Source organism: Palaemon carinicauda, chromosome 25 (assembly GCF_036898095.1).
Source record: "Palaemon carinicauda isolate YSFRI2023 chromosome 25, ASM3689809v2, whole genome shotgun sequence".
Lineage (NCBI taxonomy): Eukaryota > Metazoa > Arthropoda > Malacostraca > Decapoda > Palaemonidae > Palaemon > Palaemon carinicauda.
The window spans coordinates 95,904,485-95,926,888 of NC_090749.1; the positions used below are offsets into that span (position 1 = coordinate 95,904,485).

Below are 22,404 nucleotides of genomic sequence, written 5' to 3' on the forward strand. Positions count from 1 at the left end.
TGACACCATATTTACCTATTTATTCAACATGTATATTCAGACTTAAAATCTTCCCTTGTACGAAGTACTGTTAACAAACTACCCTTTAATGTACAGAACACTTAATGCATGTACTACAGTACCCTAAACTAAAACAGGCACAAATATTAAAGGTGATTTTATATCATGCATTTCCTATAAACACGCTAAAAAGCACGATAAAAAATGGCAACCAATGTTTTGTTTACATTTATCTCTGATCATAATGAAGAAACAAACTGGAGGTAGAGCTTTGCTTATTACCCAGACATATTTCCCATACTTTTCCCTTAGAACTACATCACATCTTCCTACTTTAGATATACATATATATATATATATATATATATATATATATATATATATATATATGTGTATATATATATATATATATATATATATATATATATATATATATATATATATATATATATATATATATATATATATATATATATATATATATATTTATATGTATACACATATACATACCTACATATATACATAAATACATGCATACATACATATATATATATATATATATATATATATATATATATATATATATATATATATTACTGTATATATATGGGTTATGGAAAAAATCCGCGAAGTGGTGAATCCGCGATGGTCGAACCGCGAAGTAGCGAGGGTTCACTGTACTATATACTCCAAATCCAATGCCAGCATCAGATTTGGAGCCATCATTATATATAAAAGTTGATTCCCCATGTTCTATAAAAAGAGACATAGCTTCTAATTTAGTCTTTTTTTTTTCAACACCAATAAAATATTTACAAAAAGATATGAGGGGGCTGATGATATCTTAAAAGGAAGCACCTTACCTATAATTATATCAAGACTGTTTGATAATTGTTTTACCTGAAAGCCATAGGGTTGAGGAGATTTTGAGTGCAACTCAAAGTATGTTGAGTGCCTTACAAGGCTTGCAGGCTGAAAGGTTAAAGAGTTAGGGAGTCTTTGTAACCTAAACCAATACTGAAAAATGGAAGACATTCGCTACTGGACTAGAGGTAACTCTCCAGCATCAACGAGGAGACTTGGGATAGGCGAGGTTCTAAACACTCCAGTGGACAATCTAATACCAGCATGATGTATTGAATCTAATATCTTTAATTGGCTTGGGGTGGCTGAAGAGTATATTTCACACCCATAACTAATTTGGAAAAAATTATTGCCTTGTATTATTTTAAAATAGTTTTACAGTCTGCCCCCCCATGATGTATGGGACAATACTTTTTAAAAGATTCAGAGCCTCAAGAAATTTAGCTTTTAATGCCTTTAAGCGTGGGACCCAGGTCAACCTACAATCAAAAATCAATCCTAAAAATTTAGCTTCCCCTACACGTAGGATCCGTTGTCCTCTCATGTATATATCCAGGTCTGGATGTACTCCCTGGATACGACAGAAATGGACAATAATAGTTTTGCTCGTTGAAAACTTAAACCAACTCATATCAGCCCACTGAATAATTTTATCGATTGCGAGTTATGTTTTCTCTCAACCATTGCCATTCTAGCTCCAGCAAATGATATGGAGAGATCATCCACAAATAGTGTAGAGAGGATATTTTGGGGAATGACTGAGGATATCCCATTAATTGCTAGTACAACGAGGGTTACACTCAGCACACTACCCTGAGGAAATCCCTCTTCCTGACATTTTCTCTCAGATATTGTTTCCCCTACTCTCACTTGAAAAACTCTATGTGAAAGAAATGAACGAATAAACAGTGGTAGCTCTCCTCTTAATCCCAATTCATGAATGGTTTCAAGTATACCATATTATTATTATTATTATTATTATTAATTGATAAGCAACAACCCTAGTTGGAAAAGCAGAATACTATAAGCCCAAGGGCTCCAACAGGGAAAATAGCCCAGTGAGGAAAGGAAACAAGGAAAAATAAATATTTTAATTAAAATAAAATAAATATCTCCTATGTAAATTATAGAAACTTTAACAAAACATGAGGAACAGAAATTAGATAGAATAGTGTGCCCGGGTGTACCCTTAAGCAAGAGAACTCTAACCCAAGATAGTGGAAGACCATGGTACAGAGGCTAAGGCACTACCCAAGACTAGAAAACAATGGTTTGATTTTGGAGTTTCCTTCTCTTAGAAGAGCTGCTTACCATAGCTAAAGTCTCTCTTTTACCCTTACCAACAGGAAAGTAGCCACTGAACAATTACAGTGCAGTAGTTAACCCCTTTGGTGAAGAAGAATTGGTAGGTAATCTCAGTGTTGTAAGGTGTATGAGGACAGAGGAGAATCTGTAAAAAAATATGCCAGACTATTCGGTGTACGTGTAGGAAAAGGGAAAGTGAACCGTAACCAGAGAGAAGGATCCAATGTAGTACTGTCTGGCCAGTTAAAGGACCCAATAACTCTCTAGATTTCCATGCATTATCATATGCCTGTTCAAGGTAAAAAAAAAAAAGACAGTTACATGGTGCTGTATGGAAGTAAAGACTTCACAAAGAGAGGACTCAAGTCTTATCAATGCATCAGTCGTCGAGTGCATTTTCCTGAATCCACACTGGATAGGTGATAAAATACCTTTCTTTTCAGGTACCACATCAGTCTTGCATTGACCATCTTCTCCATGATCTAGTTCCCAAATACTTGGATAACTATGATCATGCCATATTCTATTAATAATACTTAAAATAAATAACTTGGTAGTGACAGGTACATGTTTAATCCTTGCATATGGAATTCCATCGGGTCAAGGGGCTGTATCATTACACGTTGCAAGTGCAGTATCAAATTCTCTTTCAGTAAAAGGAGAATTGTATAACTCTTCCCTTGTTGTGAAATTTAGAATTTTCTTTACTTCAATATTCTGATACTGGTGACCAGGAGCTGCTTCACACTTGCATGATACATTTGAAAAATTATCAGCCAGGGCATTGCCAACTTTGGTTGCTCCAGTCACATACTGACCATTTACCCTTAACACTGGTGGTGGATTTGGGGTGAATTTGCCTGCTCTCTTTTTAACTTTCCTCCACACAGATGATGTTGGTGTTCTACTGTTAATGGAGGAAACAAACGACACCCAAGACTGGCGCCTAGCTTCTTCCATGGCACGACAGAACTGTGCTCTACATTTCTTGTATTTGACTAAATTCTCCTCAGGACGGCGACAGCGCAATCAAAGTAAGGACATACTTGTGGCTTTGTGCAGGGTAGTTAGTTCGGATGACCACCAGGGGACTGGTCACGGTTTGAATATCCCTGTTGTTTTGGGAATGGAATTGACTCCTGCTGGGTGAAGAGTTCCATCAAGTAAGTCTATGACATCTTTAATACTTTCAAACTGTTCTGCATTTCCTTCAATTTCACTTAGCTCCCGAAATCTATCCCAGTCCGCCTTATCAAGATCCCATCGGGGGGATCTTTGTAAAGGTGGACCATTGTTGGTGTTTATGATTGGTGCATGATAACTGGTATGCCAATCATCTAATGTTCTCCAATTAAAATCTAGAAGACAGTTAGAGCTTGCAACTGATAGGTCAATGCAGGACAAGGTACCAGTCTGAATGAGAAAATGTGTGGGCTCTCCTGTATTAAGGAGTCCTACATCTTCATTCTCCAAAATTATTTAATATTACCCCTTGCATTTGCCAAAACATCACCCCATAAAGGATGTCTAATATTAAGATCTCCTAGTGAGAGAAAAGGTTGTGGGAGTTGTTTAATCACCTCTACTAAATTATCATACAGGATGTTATAATTTGGAAGCAAGTAATGAAAACAGATTGTATATTTTCTCCCTATATCAATCTGTACAACCACTGCCTGCTGAGGAGTACAGATAGACAAAGATATTGGGAAACATCTCGACGAACGTATATAAAACTTCCCCCATGGCTCCCTGCTTGTTGATCATATGGTGTCCTATAGCTAACATACTCTCGAGGACAAGGAGTATTAACATCGAGCTTGCTCTCCTGTAGACATACAATTATAGGGGAGTGCTCACATATGAGGAGCTTAAGTTCTTCATATTTCGCCATTAAACCCTAGCAATTCCATGGCAGAATGGAGGAAAAAACTATGGTTTATTTTTTGGAAGACACCTTGGATGAAGTCTTCCCATTATCAATATTTGATCTAACACTATTTCCCGGTGGTATCTCTAGAGAGGATCTTGATATATTGGGTTTTGTGTTTGTCTTTTTCTTTGTGTCCTTTTGATCTAATTGTTGAGGAGGATGGTGGACCTCAACTTGAATTTCTGATTTATTTAAGTTGTCTTCCAGTTGATCAGAAACATCAGCAGACAAGACATCATATTTATTAGGAGTCATGACTTTAATGTTTCTTATGGTAAGAGGCCAGAGAGATGGAGGTCTCTCTCTTTTTCGATTAAAAGGTTGTGATCTGTCAGGTTTTTGCACCTTCCCTACTACAGGTTCACCAGGAAAATTGGTTTCGAGTGGAACCTCTTATCAGATCAGGCAAGGACACGGCCTGAGAGAGGTTTGTACTATTGTTTTGAATAGGAGTAGATGGCTTTTGAATATCTTTCATATCTTTAAGTATCTGTTTTGATTTTTCTACAACTTCTGGATATAAATTTTCAATGGGACTTTAACTACTTTCATTATGTTTCTTTATGTTAGAAGTTGGGATATAGTTTTCGTCCGTGTGCTTTGGCAAGTTTTTCTTCTGAACTATTGAAAAAGGTTGCCCTGGTCTTATCTGCTTTTCAAGCGCTCTTTTACGAACCTCTTTAAAAGCAACCCTTTCCATGGTCCTAATGGCCTGAATTTCTTTTTTCAAAAATAAACTTAATGCTGCTTTTAGATGTAGCTGGGTGTGCTTCCCCACAATGTATGCAATTCGGATTTTCTGTGCATGCTACATGACTATTTTTCCCACAGTTGGCACAAACAGCTGGCTTATTGTTTAGATTTTCCTTGCATTTCTGTTTTAAATGGACATAATTTGGCAATGATAACATTGCAATGGTGAAGGGATATATGGTTTCACCTTCAAAGATAGCCAACCAGCTTTAATAACATTTGGTAATCTGCATTGATCAAATGATCCAATCAAACTAGCAAGACGAATACGTTGTTATCCAACTCTCTTTCTCATTCTGCCTACTTTTACTACTCCTTGACTTTTCAGTTCATCCTCAATTTCTTTTTCCTCTATATCCAACAATTCTGGAGCATATATCACACCTCTACTCTGGTTGAAAGTAGGGTGCGAAACGCATTTGACACTACGATCATCCAATATTGCAAGTGTTTTTAATCTTTTGCATTGTATTGGGGATAGTGTCTCTATCATGAGACTTCCATTTCCCTGGGGTAGAATTTTTGGCTGCCCTCCACATATAGTAACTATGTTCCTGTTAGCTTTAAAAAAATTTACACGATCATGTCTTCCATTTTCAAATTCAAAAAAAATTTCATAATTCACTATTTCATAATGACCAGGTAATACTTCTACTTTTCTATATTTTTCTGTACTGTCATCATTTCTCATTCTCTCTCTTCTTCTCTAGCGTTTTCTTATCATTCTTTATATATCGTGAATAAGGTTCTAATGTTATGATATTAGAACCCGAGTTGGAGCTGTCTGTACCGAGGTCCATGTTTGTATTTTCCAGGTCGTCAGCAGAGGGGATGGTTTTTTTGGGAAAAAATAAGCCGGGTTATCCGCCTCTTATCGGAGGATGTCAGTCCTCCTATCCCATGTGGCTCAACACGAGAAGAGGCTTCAGCGGGGACCAGTCCTCTATTAGAGAGGGGCTGCTTCTCTTTAGGTGGGCTTACACTGGTCAGTGGCGGTAGTTAGCCCCTTCCACCGGCAACTCCAATGCCTGGGGTCACCCATTACCCACAAATATGGGTGACTTAAAACCAGATCACTGGAGCCCAACTCTTAACAGACTTGGTCTGCACCCAATGGGGTCTGCCAGAGGGTGATGGCATCTAAATTGGCACAGGTTGAGATGGAATGCTGTCCATCCCACACTGTGCCAAATCCAAAGCAGCCGTCAAAGTATAATCAAACTAGCCAAAGTCGTCAACAAGTTCAAGCCCATAAGGAAGAGATGGGAGAATAAAAGAAATAACCAAACGGAAAAGAGAAAGTGCTGACTGATTCAGTTGGTCTCCGAGCTCCAGTGGGAAAGTAGTTCCCACTGTTCATTAGAGCCCAGCTGCTAATCCCTAAGCACCCCATCCTTGTCAAGGCTTCAGCATCTGGGGGGGACTGTATTTTGTTCATTTAATAGTAAATTAACATTGATAATCTGTAAAATAAGTGTTTAATTAGAGCAAACAGTAAAAATACAGTAACAAAAATGTGGAACATTACCTTTGGAGTGAGGCAATGTCCAAGAGCAAAGTGCGGGGTGGTAGAGGAGGATGAAAACGGCGGAAAATGTTTGCAAGTGGCAGCACTTGACTTTACAAAACAGATTTATAAATGACAGAAAACATTAACACTTAATTTTAGGAAACATTTACAAATGGAAGGAAATATTAATACTTAACTTTACTATAAATGACAAATTCGGAGATAATTTGTATTTTTCCTAACCATACAAACCTTAGCTATTTACATTGGGTTTACCTTTCGGCGTAGCTGAAATTGACAAGCCAATAGATTTTAACGAGAGTTAACTACCCCCGCGCTAGTTAGCAGGGGAAGGGGAAGGGGTAGCTTGCTACCCCCCTCCCCCCCACACACACCAATGATTTGCTTCACTTCACTTAGAGGTAGGACTTGACTTGGGGGACAGGGCTGGCGGGCAAATATGTGTAAATAGCTATGGTTTGTATGGTTAGGAAAAATACAAATTATCTCCCAATTTGTCATTTGTTCCGTAACCGAAATACAAACCACGCTATTTACATTGGGTGACTTACCCCTTAGGAAGGGTGGAAAGTCCCCAGCCTTACTGGCTTTGGCTTTACCCGGGAACTCCGACTCCAAGTGAGCATCACTCAAGAAAGGGAGTCCCTGCACCTCACAAGTTCCTTGCTTCGCAAGGAACGTGTGGCCTACATAAGTTGTGTGTGGAGGAAAGAGCGTGACTCGTCCTATGAAGTTGACCTTGAGACCTTTAGATAGGAATCCAGGATAGGACGTTCCCAATACAGTACCATCTTGTCAGGGTATGGGGGACGCGACAGTATTAAGCTTAATACTTAGAACACAAGGAAGCATGGTTTACCTGCAGAGGTTGAGGTCAGGATGACCAGGATACTGCTTCCCCAAGAGAGGGGAGGATGAAGAAAGAAGTAAGGGTCAGACATACTCTTTCATTCACGCAGACTAAAACCGGGTAACAACGCCCTCAACCTACTGCTACTTGTCCATAAAGGAGCCTGAGGTTAGACCAGCTGTTGTGCAGCCACCACAGGGCCGATAGAAAAAGTATCGAGGCTCCTGTGGGTCACGTCCTGCAGGTAGTAGGCTGTGAAGGTCGTCTGACGCTTCCAGACCCCAGCTTGAGGTACCTGCGTCACAGAGAAGTTTCTCTTGAAGGCCATGGACGTAGCGATGCCCCTGACGTCGTGTGCCCTAGGGAGACGTGACGGAGGGGGGTCCGGATTCAAGGCATGATGGATAACCCTTCGAATCCAAGCCGAGATGGTGTTCTTGGTGACCCTCCTCTTCGTCCTGCCTGTGCTAACAAACAATGCTTGCACCTGAGGACGAACTGCAGCTGTTCTCTTCAAGTAACACCACAGACTCCTCACTGGACATAGTAGCAGCTGGTCTGGGTCGCCTGTTACAGAACGGAGACTCGCGACCCTGAAAGAGTCGAACCGTGGGTCCAGCACTCCAGGGTTCTGAGTCTTGGCAACAAACTCAGGGACGAACCTGAACGTTACCTCCCCCCATCCCCTTGAATGGGCGACGTCGTACGAGAGACCATGAAGTTCACTAACTCGCTTGGCAGAGGCCAAAGCGAGCAGGAAAGCCGTCTTCCAAGATAGGTGGCGATCAGAGGCCTGGCGTAATGGTTCGAAGGGAGGTCTCTTAAGAGCCTTGAGGACCCGAACCACGTTCCAAGGAGGAGGTCTTACTTCCGACTGAGGGCAGGTAAGCTCATAGCTACATATGAGTAAAGAGAGTTCCAGCGAGGAAGAAATGTCCACTCCTTTCAGCCTAAAAGCCAAGCTTAAGGCTGAGCGATAGCCTTTCACCGCTGAGACCGAAAGGCGCATTTCCTCCCGCAAATAGACGAAAAACTCCACTACAGTGAACCCTCGTTTATCGCGGTAGATAGGTTCCAGACGCGGGCGCGATAGGTGAAAATCCGCGAAGTAGTGACAGCATATTTACCTATTTATTTAACATGTATATTCGGACTTTTAAAACCTTCCCTTGTACGTAGCACTGTTAACAAACCACCCTTTACACCCTGTAATGTACAGAACACTTAATGCATGTACTACAGCACCCTAAACTAAAACAGGCACAAATATTAAAGGCGATTTTATATCATGTGTTTCCTAAACACCTAAAAAGCACGATAAAAAATGGCAACCAATGTTTTGTTTACGTTCATCTCTGATCATAATGAAGAAACAAACTCATTTAGTGTACACATATATGTACGTATGGTTAGTTTTTGCATCGATTATATTGATTATACAGTACTGTATGTTGATTTTTTTATTACCAATGTTTTAGTTTACGTATTTTTCTTAGGACTTCCAAATGAAATCTTTTTCTTTATGACGCCGCCTGAAACGACGGCGTGTACGCTCAGTAAACAACCACGCTCAGAACAAACAAGGCATTTAACACGCATGATGATAGTGATAAATAATGATACAGTACATACAGTATTTACAGTACAAAGCATTTACAAAATATGTTACCTTACAAATATAAATTATACAGTACTTGTACGTAGCAAAGCAGGAAAACAATTTGAGAGAGAGAGAGAGAGAGAGAGAGAGAGAGAGAGAGAGAGAGAGAGAGAGAGAGAGAGAGAGAGAGAGAGAGAGATTGTTTTACGTACGTAAATGTAAATTTTAAACAAAAAAAATATGATAGGTTACAACATGTAGACTTTTAAAACCTTCCCTTTAACTTAATGCATACAGTACGTACAGTACTAAACTATAAAACAGGTTAAAGTAAAAAATAAAGATTGTTACTGTACTCACCACGAAAGAAGTTCCAGAAAAACTTGAATGACGATGGCGATGAATTTGCTGCACAGTAGAAATGATGATGATGAAGCTGATGATGTGTTCTACTGTGCAGTCAATGATAGTATTTTACGTCTCTTCAGACGGAGGTGTCTTTTCCTGGGACACCTCTTCAACTTCTTCAATTTCTTCCGAAGGCGTACTAGCAGGAGGAACTGGCTCTTTTTTGCGAGGCTGAAAAAACATTGTGATCGGAAGTTGTTGCCGCTGCTTCTTTTTTCGATCCAAGAGCATCCTGTAGGGAGTCGTGATGTCATCGACCTTGTTGCAGAATTGCATCGCGCGAACCATATCCTCGTCCCACTCTTGCAACATTTCTTTCGCCTCCTTCATATGGTTGCAGAACTTGGCGAGCCGTTCTAATGTTAAGCCCGTTTCTTCTACATTTTCTTGGGTCTCTTCCTGGGTACCCTCACTCTCTTCCTCACTTGCCGATTTCGTCAGGTCTTCGAGATCTGCGTCAGTTAGGGGCTGGGAATGGCAGTCCAACAACTCGTCGACGTCTTCAGTCGTCATGTCGCCAAACCCGTCACCCCCAATTATGGCAGCCAACTGCACAGATTTCCGTATTGCAGAGTGTTGGATTTCCGACGGAGTAAATCCCTTGTCGTCGTAAACAATATCGGGCCACAGCTTCTTCCAGCTCGCATTTACAGTTGCAGGTTTCATCTCTTGAAGTGCCTTTTGAATATTCTGCAGGCACGTGGCTATGGTGTACTGCCGCCAGTACGCCTTCAAGTTGAAGTCTTCATCCTCGTCATCTTGGGCAGCATCCACACACGCAACGAGGTCCGCCAAGGTATTCTTCGTGTAGAGGGCCTTGAACGCCCTGATAACCCCCTGGTCCATTGGTTGAATTAATGACGTGGTGTTGGGTGGCAGGAACTCAACCTGAACGCCCTCACGCGACAGGTCAGTTGCGTGTCCACCAGCGTTATCCATAAGGAGAAGGATCTTGAATGGCAAGCCCTTCTCTAAGAGATATTCATGGACTTGCGGGATGAAACACTGGTGGAACCAGTTGGAGGTCAGCATCTTCGTAATCCATGCCTTTTGATTATGCATCCAGTACACGGGAAGGAGATTCTTATTTTTGTTTTTCAAAGCGCGAGGATTTTTCGACTTATAAATAAGCCCCGGCTTTAACAAAAATCCAGCAGCATTGCCACACATCACGAGGGTAACGCGATCCTTGAATGCCTTAAAGCCAGAGGCTTTGGCTTCCTCTTTGAACAGGAAAGTTCGCGACGGCATTCTCTTCCAAAACAAGCCGGTTTCATCCATATTAAACACTTGTTCCGGCTTGTATCCACCTTCAGCGATAATGTTCTTGAAAGTCTGGTTCACGTAAGTTTCAGCAGCGGCAGTGTCAGCGGAAGCAGACTCCCCATGCAGGGAAACGCTTTTCAGGGCGAAGCGTTTCTGAAACTTCGCGAACCATCCTTTGCTGGCGGAAAAACGTTGTTTCTGACGCTGGGAATCAGTGGAGGTCCCTGGTTGAGGATCATCTACATCATCATCTTCTTCAGCATGGTCGCCATCGTCGTCATGAGGTTCCTTTGCCGCAAAATTCTCATACAAGCTCAAAGCCTTTGTTCGGATGGTGTTCGTATCCAACGCTATGTTCTTCTTCCGACAGTCGGCAATCCACACAGCTAAAGCACCTTCCATGCGTACGATCGTTTTATTACGCGTTGTAACGACTCGCTTCGCTGATCTGCTAAAGGTGATTGCAGCAGTCTTTCTAATGTTCGCCTCGTCCTTCCTGATGTAGCGAACGGTGGATTCGTTGATGCCAAAATGGCGGCCGGCGGCCGCGTAACTTCTACCATCTTTTAACATGTCGAGAAGCGTAACCTTCTCAGCTATCGTCATCATTCTTCGGTGGCGTTTAGGCTCACTACCAGCCTTACTAGAAGCAGAACGCTTGGGAGCCATTGTAACAGAAAGTTCAACAAAAAGTTCAACTTAAAACAGTCGCACACAGCACAGATTCAACTTCACAAACTTAAGAACGTCTACTCAGCAATACGCGGAAAGAGAAAGTGAACGATGCAGTCCCGCGAGAACTCTGATGCTGCGGGTTGGAGATGCGGGCAAAACACCAATCACAGGCTAGATAACAAAACTTGAGTTTTGATTCGTCATCTATCAGCGCTTGAACCAATCACAACCCGTCTTATACAGTACTATGGTGCGTTGGTTACTCATAGAAGATGTCCCGCGCACACTGAACGTACGTAGATTAAGTACAATACCGTAATAATAATAAATAATGATAATAATACTGTACAGTAATAATAATAATAATAATGATTAATAATAATAACAATAATAATTTTATTAACAACAACAACAATAATAATAATAATAACAATAATAATAAAAATTTACGTACGTACGCTATTTTACGCTCTCTCTCTCTCTCTCTCTCTCTCTCTCTCTCTCTCTCTCTCTCTCTCTCTCTCTCGTACGCTTACAGTACTTATTCGAAATGTGATTTTTGCAACAAAGAATATTATTGGATGCAGTACTGTACTACGTACGTATACATACAAAAGATTCATGGAAAAGAAGCACATCCATTACAGTACACACCATTCTAATATGGTATGACTGCATCTGATTTGCGTTTCATGTTCGATTTAATTTTACTACGTACTGAATTATCGTATGATCACATTCTCTTTTCGTGTTTTATTTCTTTCTGTGCTGAATTATATATCATATGTAATGCAATGAACAATCAGTAAGAGCAGATATTACTATAATTACAGTATTAATGGAATTACAGGTAACAAAATATCGTATTTGGTTATCTTCAGATTTCGCGGTATTTTCGAATTTTCCGGAAAATCCGCGATATGTATATATATATGGGTTATGGGAAAACCCCGCGAAGTGGTGAATCCGCGATTGTCGAACCGCGAAGTAGCGAGGGTTCACTGTATTGCTGGAATAGTGGCATCGAGTGGAGAGATACCCCTCCCACGACACCAACCACAGAAGACTCTCCACTTCGCCTGGTAGACTCCCTCTGAGGACTTTCGCAGGTGCCGAGACATCCTCTCTGCAACCTGTTGCGAAAAGCCTCTCTCCGTGAGGAGACGCTGTGCGTGAAGCCGAAGCGATGCTACGGCTCTGTGGAAGATGTTGCAATGTGGTTGTCTGAGTAGCTCGTGTCGTGGGGGAAGTTCTCTCGGGAGCTCCGTCAGGAGCTGCAGAAGGTCCGGGAACCATTCCGCGTGATGCCACAGCGGAGCTATCAGAGTCATCGACAAGTTGACCGATAGTCTGGTCCTGTTGAGCACCCTTCTCATCAGACAGAACGGTGGGAAGGCGTACACGTCGATGATGTCCCACCGTTGTTGGAAAGCATCTTGCCAGAGTGCCTTGGGGTCCGGGACTGGGGAGCAGTACAGGGGCAGTTTGAAATTCAAAGCTGTCGCGAACAAATCCACGGTCGGGGAACCCCACAAAGTCAGGACTTTGCTGGCTATCTGAGGATCCAAAGTCAACTCGGTACTCACTATCTGCGAAGCCCTGCTCAGACTGTCGGCGAGCACATTCCTCTTGCCAGGAATGAGGCGAGCTGATAGTGTTATCGAGTGGACTTCGGTCCACCTCAGAATCTCTACTGCAAGATGGGATAGCTGCTGCGAAAAAGTACCTCTCTGCTTGTTGATATAAGCCACTACCGTGGTGTTGTCGCTCATCACCACCACGGAGTGACCCGCCAGGGTCCGTTGGAACTGTTGAAGAGCCAGGAAAACGGCCTTCATTTCTAGCAGGTTGATGTGCAGGTACTTTTCTGATTCTGACCAAAGGCCTGAGGTCCTCTGGTTCAGAATGTGCGCCCCCCACCCTTCTTTTGACGCGTCCGAAAACAGTGTCAATTCCGGGGGGAGGACGAGAAGATCCACTCCCTTTCGCAGGTTCTCGTCGACCAGCCACCACCGCAGGTCCGCCTGTTCCGAAGGTCCTATCGGGACCAGGAAGTCCGGGGAATCTGATCCTTGATTCCACCGGGACTTCAGCCGCCACTGCAGGGATCTCATCCTGAGATGGTCGTTTGGAACCAGACGGGCCAGGGAGGACAGGTGAGCTAAGAGACGCAACCACGATTGGGCAGGAAGCTCTTCTCGCCTGAGGAAGGGTTCCGCCACCCTCCTCAGCCTTGCTATCCTGTCGTCTGATGGAAAGGCTTTGTGGAGATTGGTGTCTAACAACATGCCTAGATAAACCAGTCGTTGGGACGGCTGCAGAGAGGACTTCTCGAGATTTACCACGATCCCCAGATCCTGGCAAAGTCCCAGAAGTCTGTCTCGGTGTCGAAGAAGGGTCGACTCCGAGTCTGCTAGGATCAGCCAGTCGTCCAGATAACGGAGGAGACGGATGCCGTTCTTGTGCGCCCACGACGAAATCAGGGTAAACACTCTGGTGAACACCTGAGGTGCTGTGGAGAAACCGAAGCACAGCACCTTGAACTGGTAGGTCTTGCTGTCTAGGCAGAATCTCAAGTACTTCCTGGAAGACGGATGGATTGGGATCTGGAAGTACGCGTCCTTCAGATCCAGTGTGCACATGAACTCTTGTGGTCTCACCGCAAGTCTGACCGTGTCCGCTGTCTCCATGCTGAACGGAGTTTGCTTGACAAAACTTGTTCAGAGCTGAGAGGTCGATGACGGGTCTCCAGCCTCCAGACGCCTTCTTTACAAGAAAGAGTCAACTGAAGAAGCCTGGGGAGCCGTCGACGACCTCCTGGAGAGCATCCTTCTTGAGCATGGTCACGACTGGCTAGCCCCTTTACTGATCCCATGGCATAGGAGCTCAACGACACTGGATGCGCTGTCAGGGGAGGTTGAGATGTCATGAATGGGACGCGATATCCTTGGCCAATCACGGAGACCGTCCGAGCATCGGCCCCATGTTGCTGCCACCTGTGCACGCAACTTTGAAGGCAACCCCCCACAGGTGGACAAGCGGGGGGACTGCCACTCCTAGCGCTTGCGCCCGCGGCCACTACCTCTAGGAGTCTTGCCTCCCCTGGAGGACTTACCGCCCCTCTTGTCCTTGGCAGGAAAGGGCTGGGGCTTAGACACCACTTTCTTAGCTGCCGGCGCCTGCTTCGGTGTCTTGCGAGGCTGCTGCTGATGTTGCTGTGGAGCTGGAGGCTTGTAAGGCCGAGATGCAAGGGCGAGTCCTAACTCGAATTCCTCCACCTCTCAGCTGTACGTTCCATGTCCTGGGGCTCAAACAAATTCCCCCGAGGAGGGAGGCGTGTCTGAGCCTGTTAACGTCCACGGCGGGGACCTTCGGATGGATCTTCTCGGTCACCGCATCACAACGCTTGAGCACCGAGTTGGCCCACAGGTTGGTAACCTGATGCGCCAGGAACTCGATGGAGCGAGTGCCCGAGAGGAGGAAGGTCTCCAGGGCCTTCCTATTGCTCTCCTTAGACAGATCATCAGAGCGCAATAGGATGCCCAGAGAACCTAGCCAGACATCCAGCCACGAAGTGGCCGGCATGGCGCACTTCGCGACCTTCTCATGGCTTAAAATCTCCGACACCGAGAACGTCACCTGCCGGGCGGAGAGCTTCTCAAGAGGAACTCCCCTAGTAAGCTCTTCTACCGAATGGTGGAGGGGAAGAGCGAGGCTAGACTCCCCCATGATCTCAAAATACCTCCTCTGCTAGAGAGGAGGAGGTGGGAGGAGTTTGTTCCCGGCAGAGGAACGACTGGAGGTAGCGAGTACTGCGAGCTGAGCATTAGCCCTGGCTTTGGCACTCTTCAGCCCCTGGGACCAGGGCAGAGCCGCGCTGGCCTTTGGGGGCTTCTGAGTCCCATAAACCTGATCCAGGACCGTGTCCTTGCCTTCACGGGGGGGCGATCACAGGGTCCATGAACCCGTTGAGGTCTCGTCAGGCCCAGGACCTGCCAGAAGGCATGCTCAGACTCTTGCTGCTCTCCTCCCTGCGGACTGGCAGCTAAGTCTCCTGTCCCCGGAAGCTCTTCCTGGGGAGACACGTGGACGTTCTCCCGGGGTCTAGCTGGTTCCTGACGAATACGTGCAGAAGACTTCGGCAAGTCCTTGGGTTCCCTCCTGGGCGGGATACAAGACTCCAGCAAAGTGGTCTGGTAGGCACCTTCCGCGCGAGACGATTCTCCTCCACGAGGAGGTGACTCCCCCTTGGTGCCGAGGGGGAGACCGCCGCTTCACTGGACTCTCCCAAGGACGGAAAAGCCTCGTCTACGGGAGAAGGAGAAAACGACTGCGAAGGGGACGGGGCCTTCCTGACGGACCTCTTAGGAACCAACTTCTCCCTGGGAGAAGTCACCACGAAGTCCACTCCTCTCCTTCTCTTCAGCGGGGGCGAGGCCGTCGCTGGCTTGTGTCCTGGATCGGCGAGTACTGGCTTCATAGCCTTCACTAACGCCCGCATCAAAGGACCAAACCAGGACTGCCGAGACACGGACACAGAGTCCGAAATTCCCGCTGGAGGGAAGGGGATCGGGCGATCCTTCGGAGTGGACACCACTGGACCTGCCTGTAAAAAAAGAAGGGGAAGAAAGTTGCCTTGACCTCTCCGAAGGTCCTTCCTTGTCCTGCAAAAGAGACCTGCGCTTAGGTGGAGGCGATCCCGACTGCGACCTGGCTACACGCGTCCCTGCTGCTGCCGCGAGCTGCGGAACCCGACGCGAAAGGGGGTCGTGCTGACGCTCGCGCGAGGGTGACACGAAAGAGTCGCGCGCGAGGGGCTGTTGGAGCGCGGGCGCGCAATCGCGCGAAGACAAACGAGCGCGGGAGCGTTCGCGAGCGGGCGCGTAGGCGAGTGAGCGCGTGGGCGAGCGGGCGCGTGGGCGAGCTGGCGAGTGAGCGCGTTGGCGAGTGAACGCGTTGGCGCGTGGGCGAACGAGAGCGCTCAGGAGACTGCTGAAGGCCAGGGGACCGATAGTGTCCTAGAGACCTGTGACGCGTGGGTGAGCGATGGCGAGTCTGCGATCGATGACGTGTTGGCGAATGCTGGCGCGCAGGCGAGCGATGGCGCGTGGTGGCGCATTGGCGAGCGATAGCGCGTAGAACGCGCAGGCGAGCGATAGCACGTAGAACACGCAGGCGAGCGATAGCGCGTAGAACGAGCAGGCGAGCGACCGCGCGTGGGCGAGCTGATCGCAGGGGACCTATGTTTCTCCGGATCTGCTGGGCGCTGATGCGTAGGAGAGCGCTTGTGCGCAGGGGATGGATCACGCGGAGGATCTGGAGATTGCCGGCGCTCAGCAGAACGCTGACGCGCTGGAGATCGTTGACGCGCAGGAGATCGCTGACGAGAACGAGAACGTTGACGCGTCGGAGATCGCTGTCGCGCTGGAGAACGCTGGCGAGCAGGGAGACGGCGCGTAGAAGGCTGCGCAGGAACTGTCGGCGCGACGCGCAAAGGCAAACGCTCGCGAGTGGGCTCAGGAAGAGGAGGCGCGTGGGCGTGCAGGAACTCTAGATGTACGCGCAGCAGACCGCGCGCATTGCTGCGCAGGAGAAAGCTGACAAGCAGGATCGCGAGGGCGAGGAGAAGTTAAGTCCTTGCCCAAGTCCTGAACCGGAGTTCTAGGGAGCGTGGGCGAGTGTCAGGAACTGGAAGCGCAGGTGCGCGTTGACGAGCAGGAGATCTAGTGCGCTCAAGAGATTGTTGGCGCGCTGGGCGCGCAGCAGGAACAGGAGTATGTTTATTATCCTTAGGAGAGCGCTGGCGAGCAGTAGGGCGTTGATCATCAGAAGAGCGCTGGCGAGCAGGAGAGCGCTGGCGATCAGGAGAGCGCTGACGAGCAGGAGAGCGTTGACGAGCAGGAGAGCGTTGGTGTGTAACTACGCGTGAACGTGCAGAAGGGCGCGCAGGGGAACCCTGACGCGCAAGGGAAGTGCCCACACCGTGGGCGACATCCCTTTGCCCCGAAGGGACCGGTGCCCGTCGGCTGACGAGATCAGGCTGCTGGACGTCTGCACAGGAAGTAGAAGGTCTGGAAGGCGTAGGAGAACGTGAACGATCCCCGGAGAGGTCTAAGGACGCTACTGCTACAGACTGCTTCTGGTGAGGAGAGTCCCCATCGGAGGACGGAGGAGAAGACTCGAAAAGGCGCCTCTTGACACCCTTATAGGGAGACGGGAGGCCCTTGCGGCGAAGCGGACGATGAGCCTTATGGCAAAGGCGGCCACGAGGGAGGTCGTCAGGATCATCAGTCCTCCGAAGAGGAGTCTCGGTCAGAGTGCTCCCCCGAGGGGGAGACTTAGCCGCAGGAGAGCCCGTAGGACCCCCTTCCCCCTCCGAAGGATGTACAGAAGGGGGAGGAGAGCCTTCAGCAACGTCATCACCATCAGGCGCCGCAGAGGTTTGACCAGACTCGTCGGAAGCCTCTGCCACCACAACGTCGACGATAGACAGAGGATCTACCTCTGCTATCACCGGCGACTGCTTGACAGCGGCCCCCAACTGAATAAGGTTAAACAGGGCTTCCTTGGAGGGCAGGCCCTTAAGCCCCAAGGAACCCCAAAGCTGAAAAAGATCATCATTATACATGGAGTTAACATTATCAAAATCCTCCCCCGGAGGAGGAGGGGGAACCGCCCCGCTATGGGAGGCGACGCCCTCTCCCGCACCCCGAGGTCGGGAAACAGAACTAGGGCCTGCGCTCCCACTCGGCGGCCTCTCAACAGGAGCCGGACGAGGGGGAGCTTCGGAGGAGGTTTGGGCGGCGGAAGAAGAGTCCCGAGAGCCTTCCTCCTTCAAGGCAACCCTCGAAGGAGAACGGTCTCTCTTGGACTTCTTCTTACGCCGGCGGGCAAACTTCTCCCACTGGGAGGCAGACCACTCCCTACACTCACTACATGTATTTTCACTATCACACCGTCGGCCTCGACACTGCGGGCAAAGGGTGTGAGGATCAGTATTCACTGCAGACATGAAGGCACCGCAAGGACGGCCGGCAATCCCAGGGCACTTGCGCATGATGAACAGCAAAGGGCGAGGCCAACTTCAAACACACAAAGTCTGAGGAAAAGCAAAAAGAGATTAATGCTGTCAAAAAACGAGGACAATAGACAGAGACGTCTGTTCATTGTCCGAGCCAAAAGTGAAGTGAAGCAAATCACCGGTGTGTGGGGAGGGGAGGGGTAGCAAGCTACCCCTTCCCCTACCCCCGCTAACTAGCGCGGGGGTAGTTAACCCTCGTTAAAATCTATTGGCTTGCAATTTCAGCTATGCTGAAAGGTAAACCCAATGTAAATAGCGTGGTTTGTATTTCGGTTACGGGACACACTTAAAATAAAATTTTATTCTCTTTTCCTATTTTTTTATTTTACGTTTTGTATTTTCCAAATATAATTACACTACATATTTTCTTCATCACTGCCACTTTTCTTTTGTTTCTTAGCTGGTGCTTGGTCTGCTTCTACCAAAGGCCTCTTTCTACAATAACCGTCCAAAGAAGCTTGTTTCTGCCTATTCAAAATTTTCCTGAAATGACTCAGGCAAACTTCATTACAGTACTCAAGCGCACAACCTGTGAGAATTTTTTCTGGGTGTCTTTTTTTCTACGAGAGCCACCATTCCAAAGTAGCCATCTAGACCCTCCTTAATTTCTGCTGCTGTCAGTGGGTCATCCTCCTCCCCACTGCTGTACTCTTCCTGAACGACGTTCACTCGCATGGCCTCCAGGTCCTTCAGGTCATCCGTCGTAAGTTATTTGTGCTCCTCGATAAGCTCATCAATGTCGGCCTCATCAACTTCCAGACCCGTTGACTTCCCGAGTGTAACGATCTCGGCAACTTCAGATTGAGCAACAGGTTCAGGATCGTCAACATTTTTGGAATCGTCTTCAGCTTGGTCTGCGTAGAAGCCCTCGAAATCTCGTGCGGAGACGGCATCAGGCTACAGCTTCTTCCAAGCAGAGTTCAAGATGCGCCTCGAAACCTCCTGCCAAGCTTGATCGATGATTTTGAGGCATATGGCTATATCAAAATGCTCCTTCTAAAATTGACGAAGGGTAAGGTTTGTGCTCTCAATGATTTCGAAATATCTCTTGAAGAGATATTTCGTATAAATCTTCTTAAAGTTTGAAATCGCTTGCTGGTTCATGGGCTCGAGGAGAGGGGTGGTGTTCGGTGGAAGATAGAGAACGTTGATAAAGGAATATTCTACTACAATATCTTCATGTAGGGCAGGAGGGTGAGCAGGGGCATTGTTCAGCACCAGCAGGCATTTCATAGGGAGGCACTTCTCTTCCAAATACTTTTTAACAGTCGGGCCAAAACAAATATTTATCCACTCCATGAACAATTGTCTTGTTACCCAGGCTTTTCCATTAACCCTCCACAACATGTTTAGATTTTCCTTAGTGACTTTGTGGGTCTTCAAGGCTTGAGGAGTATCGGAGTGATACACCAGAAGGGGTTTCACCTTGCAATTCCACTGGCATTTGCACAGAGTGCAAGGGTAAAACTGTCCTTCATAGGCTTATACCCAGGTAGCCTCTTTTCTTCTGCCATGATGGATGTTCGACGAGGGATTTTTTTTCCCAAAAAGCCCAGTCTCGTCGCAATTGAAGACTTGCTGGGAACTTTAGCCTTCCCAGACAGTCAACTCATCGACGTCTTAACAAAGGCTTCAGTCGCTTTTGTGTCCGAGCTTGCAGCCTCCCCATGACGCACCACCGAATGAATGCCTGAGCGTCTCTTAAATTTTTCAAACCACCCACAAGAAGCCTTGACCTCTGGGAGTTCCTGCTTCGATGTTCCTTCTCCAGCGTTGGCTTCGGCCTGAGCATGCCCAAGATCACTGAAAATGGCGCTGGATTTCTGGCAGATTATCACTTCGGTGATAGTGTCTCCAGCCATTTCTATGTCCTTTATCCAGACAAGCAGCAGTCTCTCCATCTCATCGTGGACAGGGCTCCTCTTGCTGGAGAAAACAGTCACGCCCTTAGAAGGTGTTTCTGTTTTGATAGCTTCTTTCTGCTTCAGGAACGTTCCTGTCGTAGACGGATTTCGGCCATATTCCTTCGCGAGCACACTTAACTGCATGCCAGCCTTGCATTTCTTGATTATTTCTATCTTAATCTCCATGGAAAGCATCATCCTCTTCTTTCCCATGACATCAGCGACTTTCTTGGGACCCATGTCTAATGTTGTAATGTAATATCACACACAATAACAGCACGTACTGTACATTGTTATGAAAGCAAAATCACAAATACTAGGTCAATGAGTACAATACCGCTGCTGGAACGAAAAGACATAGGAACGCCAATGCGTAAATGCACGATGGGATACAGTACAGTAGATGCCAACCAATAGGAGAGCAGGATCTCTTGATGGTAACCAGCATCCGAGTAGGGAGATAACCAATAGGAAAGCAGGAGGATGGTAGCAAGTTTATGGGCTGGCGGCGCGCAAATTTTAAAATCTGTCACGGATACGGTCGGGCTCTCGCACCGTACCTCCTTCCGTTGTCCGAATTACCCGAGAGACTAAGCACTCCCTCCGCCACCCAAGAAAGGCTGTTGGCCTATTGCCGGCAAGGTGGAAAGCAGAGTTGAGAGCTGAAAAAGTTAAATTACAAGCCGTTATTAAATTCAACTTGGGTACTGAAGAAACCAATCGGGAGTGCCACCTAACCCGCGAACAGGAAAGATGTACCCCTGCCGAGGAACTGCCAGCCATCCACATAAGAGGGAGAGCGGCATAGTAAGGGAGTAGTAGAATCAACACAAAGACAACTTCCTTGAGGCGGAGACCGTTGTAATATGCTGTCACACAAATAGCAACTATAATAAAAGTTACATATATAAACAGTCAGCCCTTGTTTATTCCAGGTTCTTGCTTCGCGACTTCAGTTTTTCGCCCATAAGAACAACGCAATACCTACCAAATAAAAATTCTCATAATTGCGATGAAATTTACGCTGCGCGATGATTTCAAATAGCTGTGCGATAATTTCAAATAGCCCTCGCTCCTTTACACTGGGAGTGCTTTGCGCCACTACCTATCTCTCCACCCAGCTGGTCCTAGTTCTCTATGTGTAGAGAATATCCATTTACTGTGTTAAAATAATTACAGTATAGCTACATCTAAAATAAACCGGATTTTGATCAAACTGGTGTTTCACTTAACTGTATCCAATAATCACATTTTAGTATTGTATTTACAATAAAAAACATAGCAAATTATAATCTTATGCATTGTTCACATATAACCCTGGATAGGTACGGTCCTCGGACACCCCTTTAAGGGTATACTCGGACGCGAACGACCCCGACGTCAAAAAAAATTCTTGAAAAATCAGTTTTTGCAGTAACCTCCTTTTTTCTTTTGCCAAAAAAAACTTCAATGAATGCTTAAAACAACTGTAAAGATAAATACTACTCATCTGCAGAAAAACTATTTATTATAAATATTTTAAAAAATTAAGTAGAAAAAAAAAAAGACCTGACATAAAAATTCATAAAAAAAAAGTTTATACATATATACACAAATCCTTTTAGGAATTGATTCTTGAATGTTTAGGACACATCTTGATGTATTTTGGATGAAGTCAGACCCATGGAGGTGAAGATCTGAAATGAGAAAAAAAGGGTAACTTTTTTTGGCCAAAAAAAATTGTCCAAATTTCATGAATTTTTTTGGGTACCCAAATGAAATAGGAAGTGGCTAATTTTTTTAGGGAATAAACATATGTTATCCTAAAATAGAAATATGTAAAAAAATCTTCATTATTTTGTAAATTACATTTATATCAGGGGCCATATCTAAAGGTAATTTTTTGAGTACTTGGAAATTTCGTAAAAAAATACATATATTTAATATATAATATGATATTTATGCAGGTAAAAATATACCAAAATATCACAAATTCTATAGGGAACAAGAATATATATAGATAGGGCAGCTTACGCTTCGGATATGTCCACAAAATGGCCGCCAACCACACTGACTCAGACTCCCTAATCTGCCACTTGAAATGTAGGAAGGGTATGTCAATTTCAAGGTGTTATTTACTAATCTAATTATAATTGGATATGCATAAAAATTGTATGGTGGGTTGCTGGATAATTGTCGATTATTTTACGTTTATAAAATTAAACTTCTGACCCAAAAAATTTTTTTTGAAGGGA

General features: G+C 45.7%; 2 protein-coding genes across 2 annotated transcripts in view; both read right to left on the reverse strand.

The window, feature by feature from the left end:
• LOC137618721 (zinc finger protein 677-like) overlaps positions 1–22,404 on the reverse strand; it is a 160,823-nt gene that overhangs the window by 97,795 nt on the left and 40,624 nt on the right. The window lies entirely within an intron of this gene.
• On the reverse strand, positions 19,871–20,410 carry LOC137619152 (tigger transposable element-derived protein 1-like). The gene has a single exon (XM_068349339.1). It carries the CDS (start codon positions 20,408–20,410, stop codon positions 19,871–19,873), a length of 540 nt encoding a protein of 179 aa, XP_068205440.1.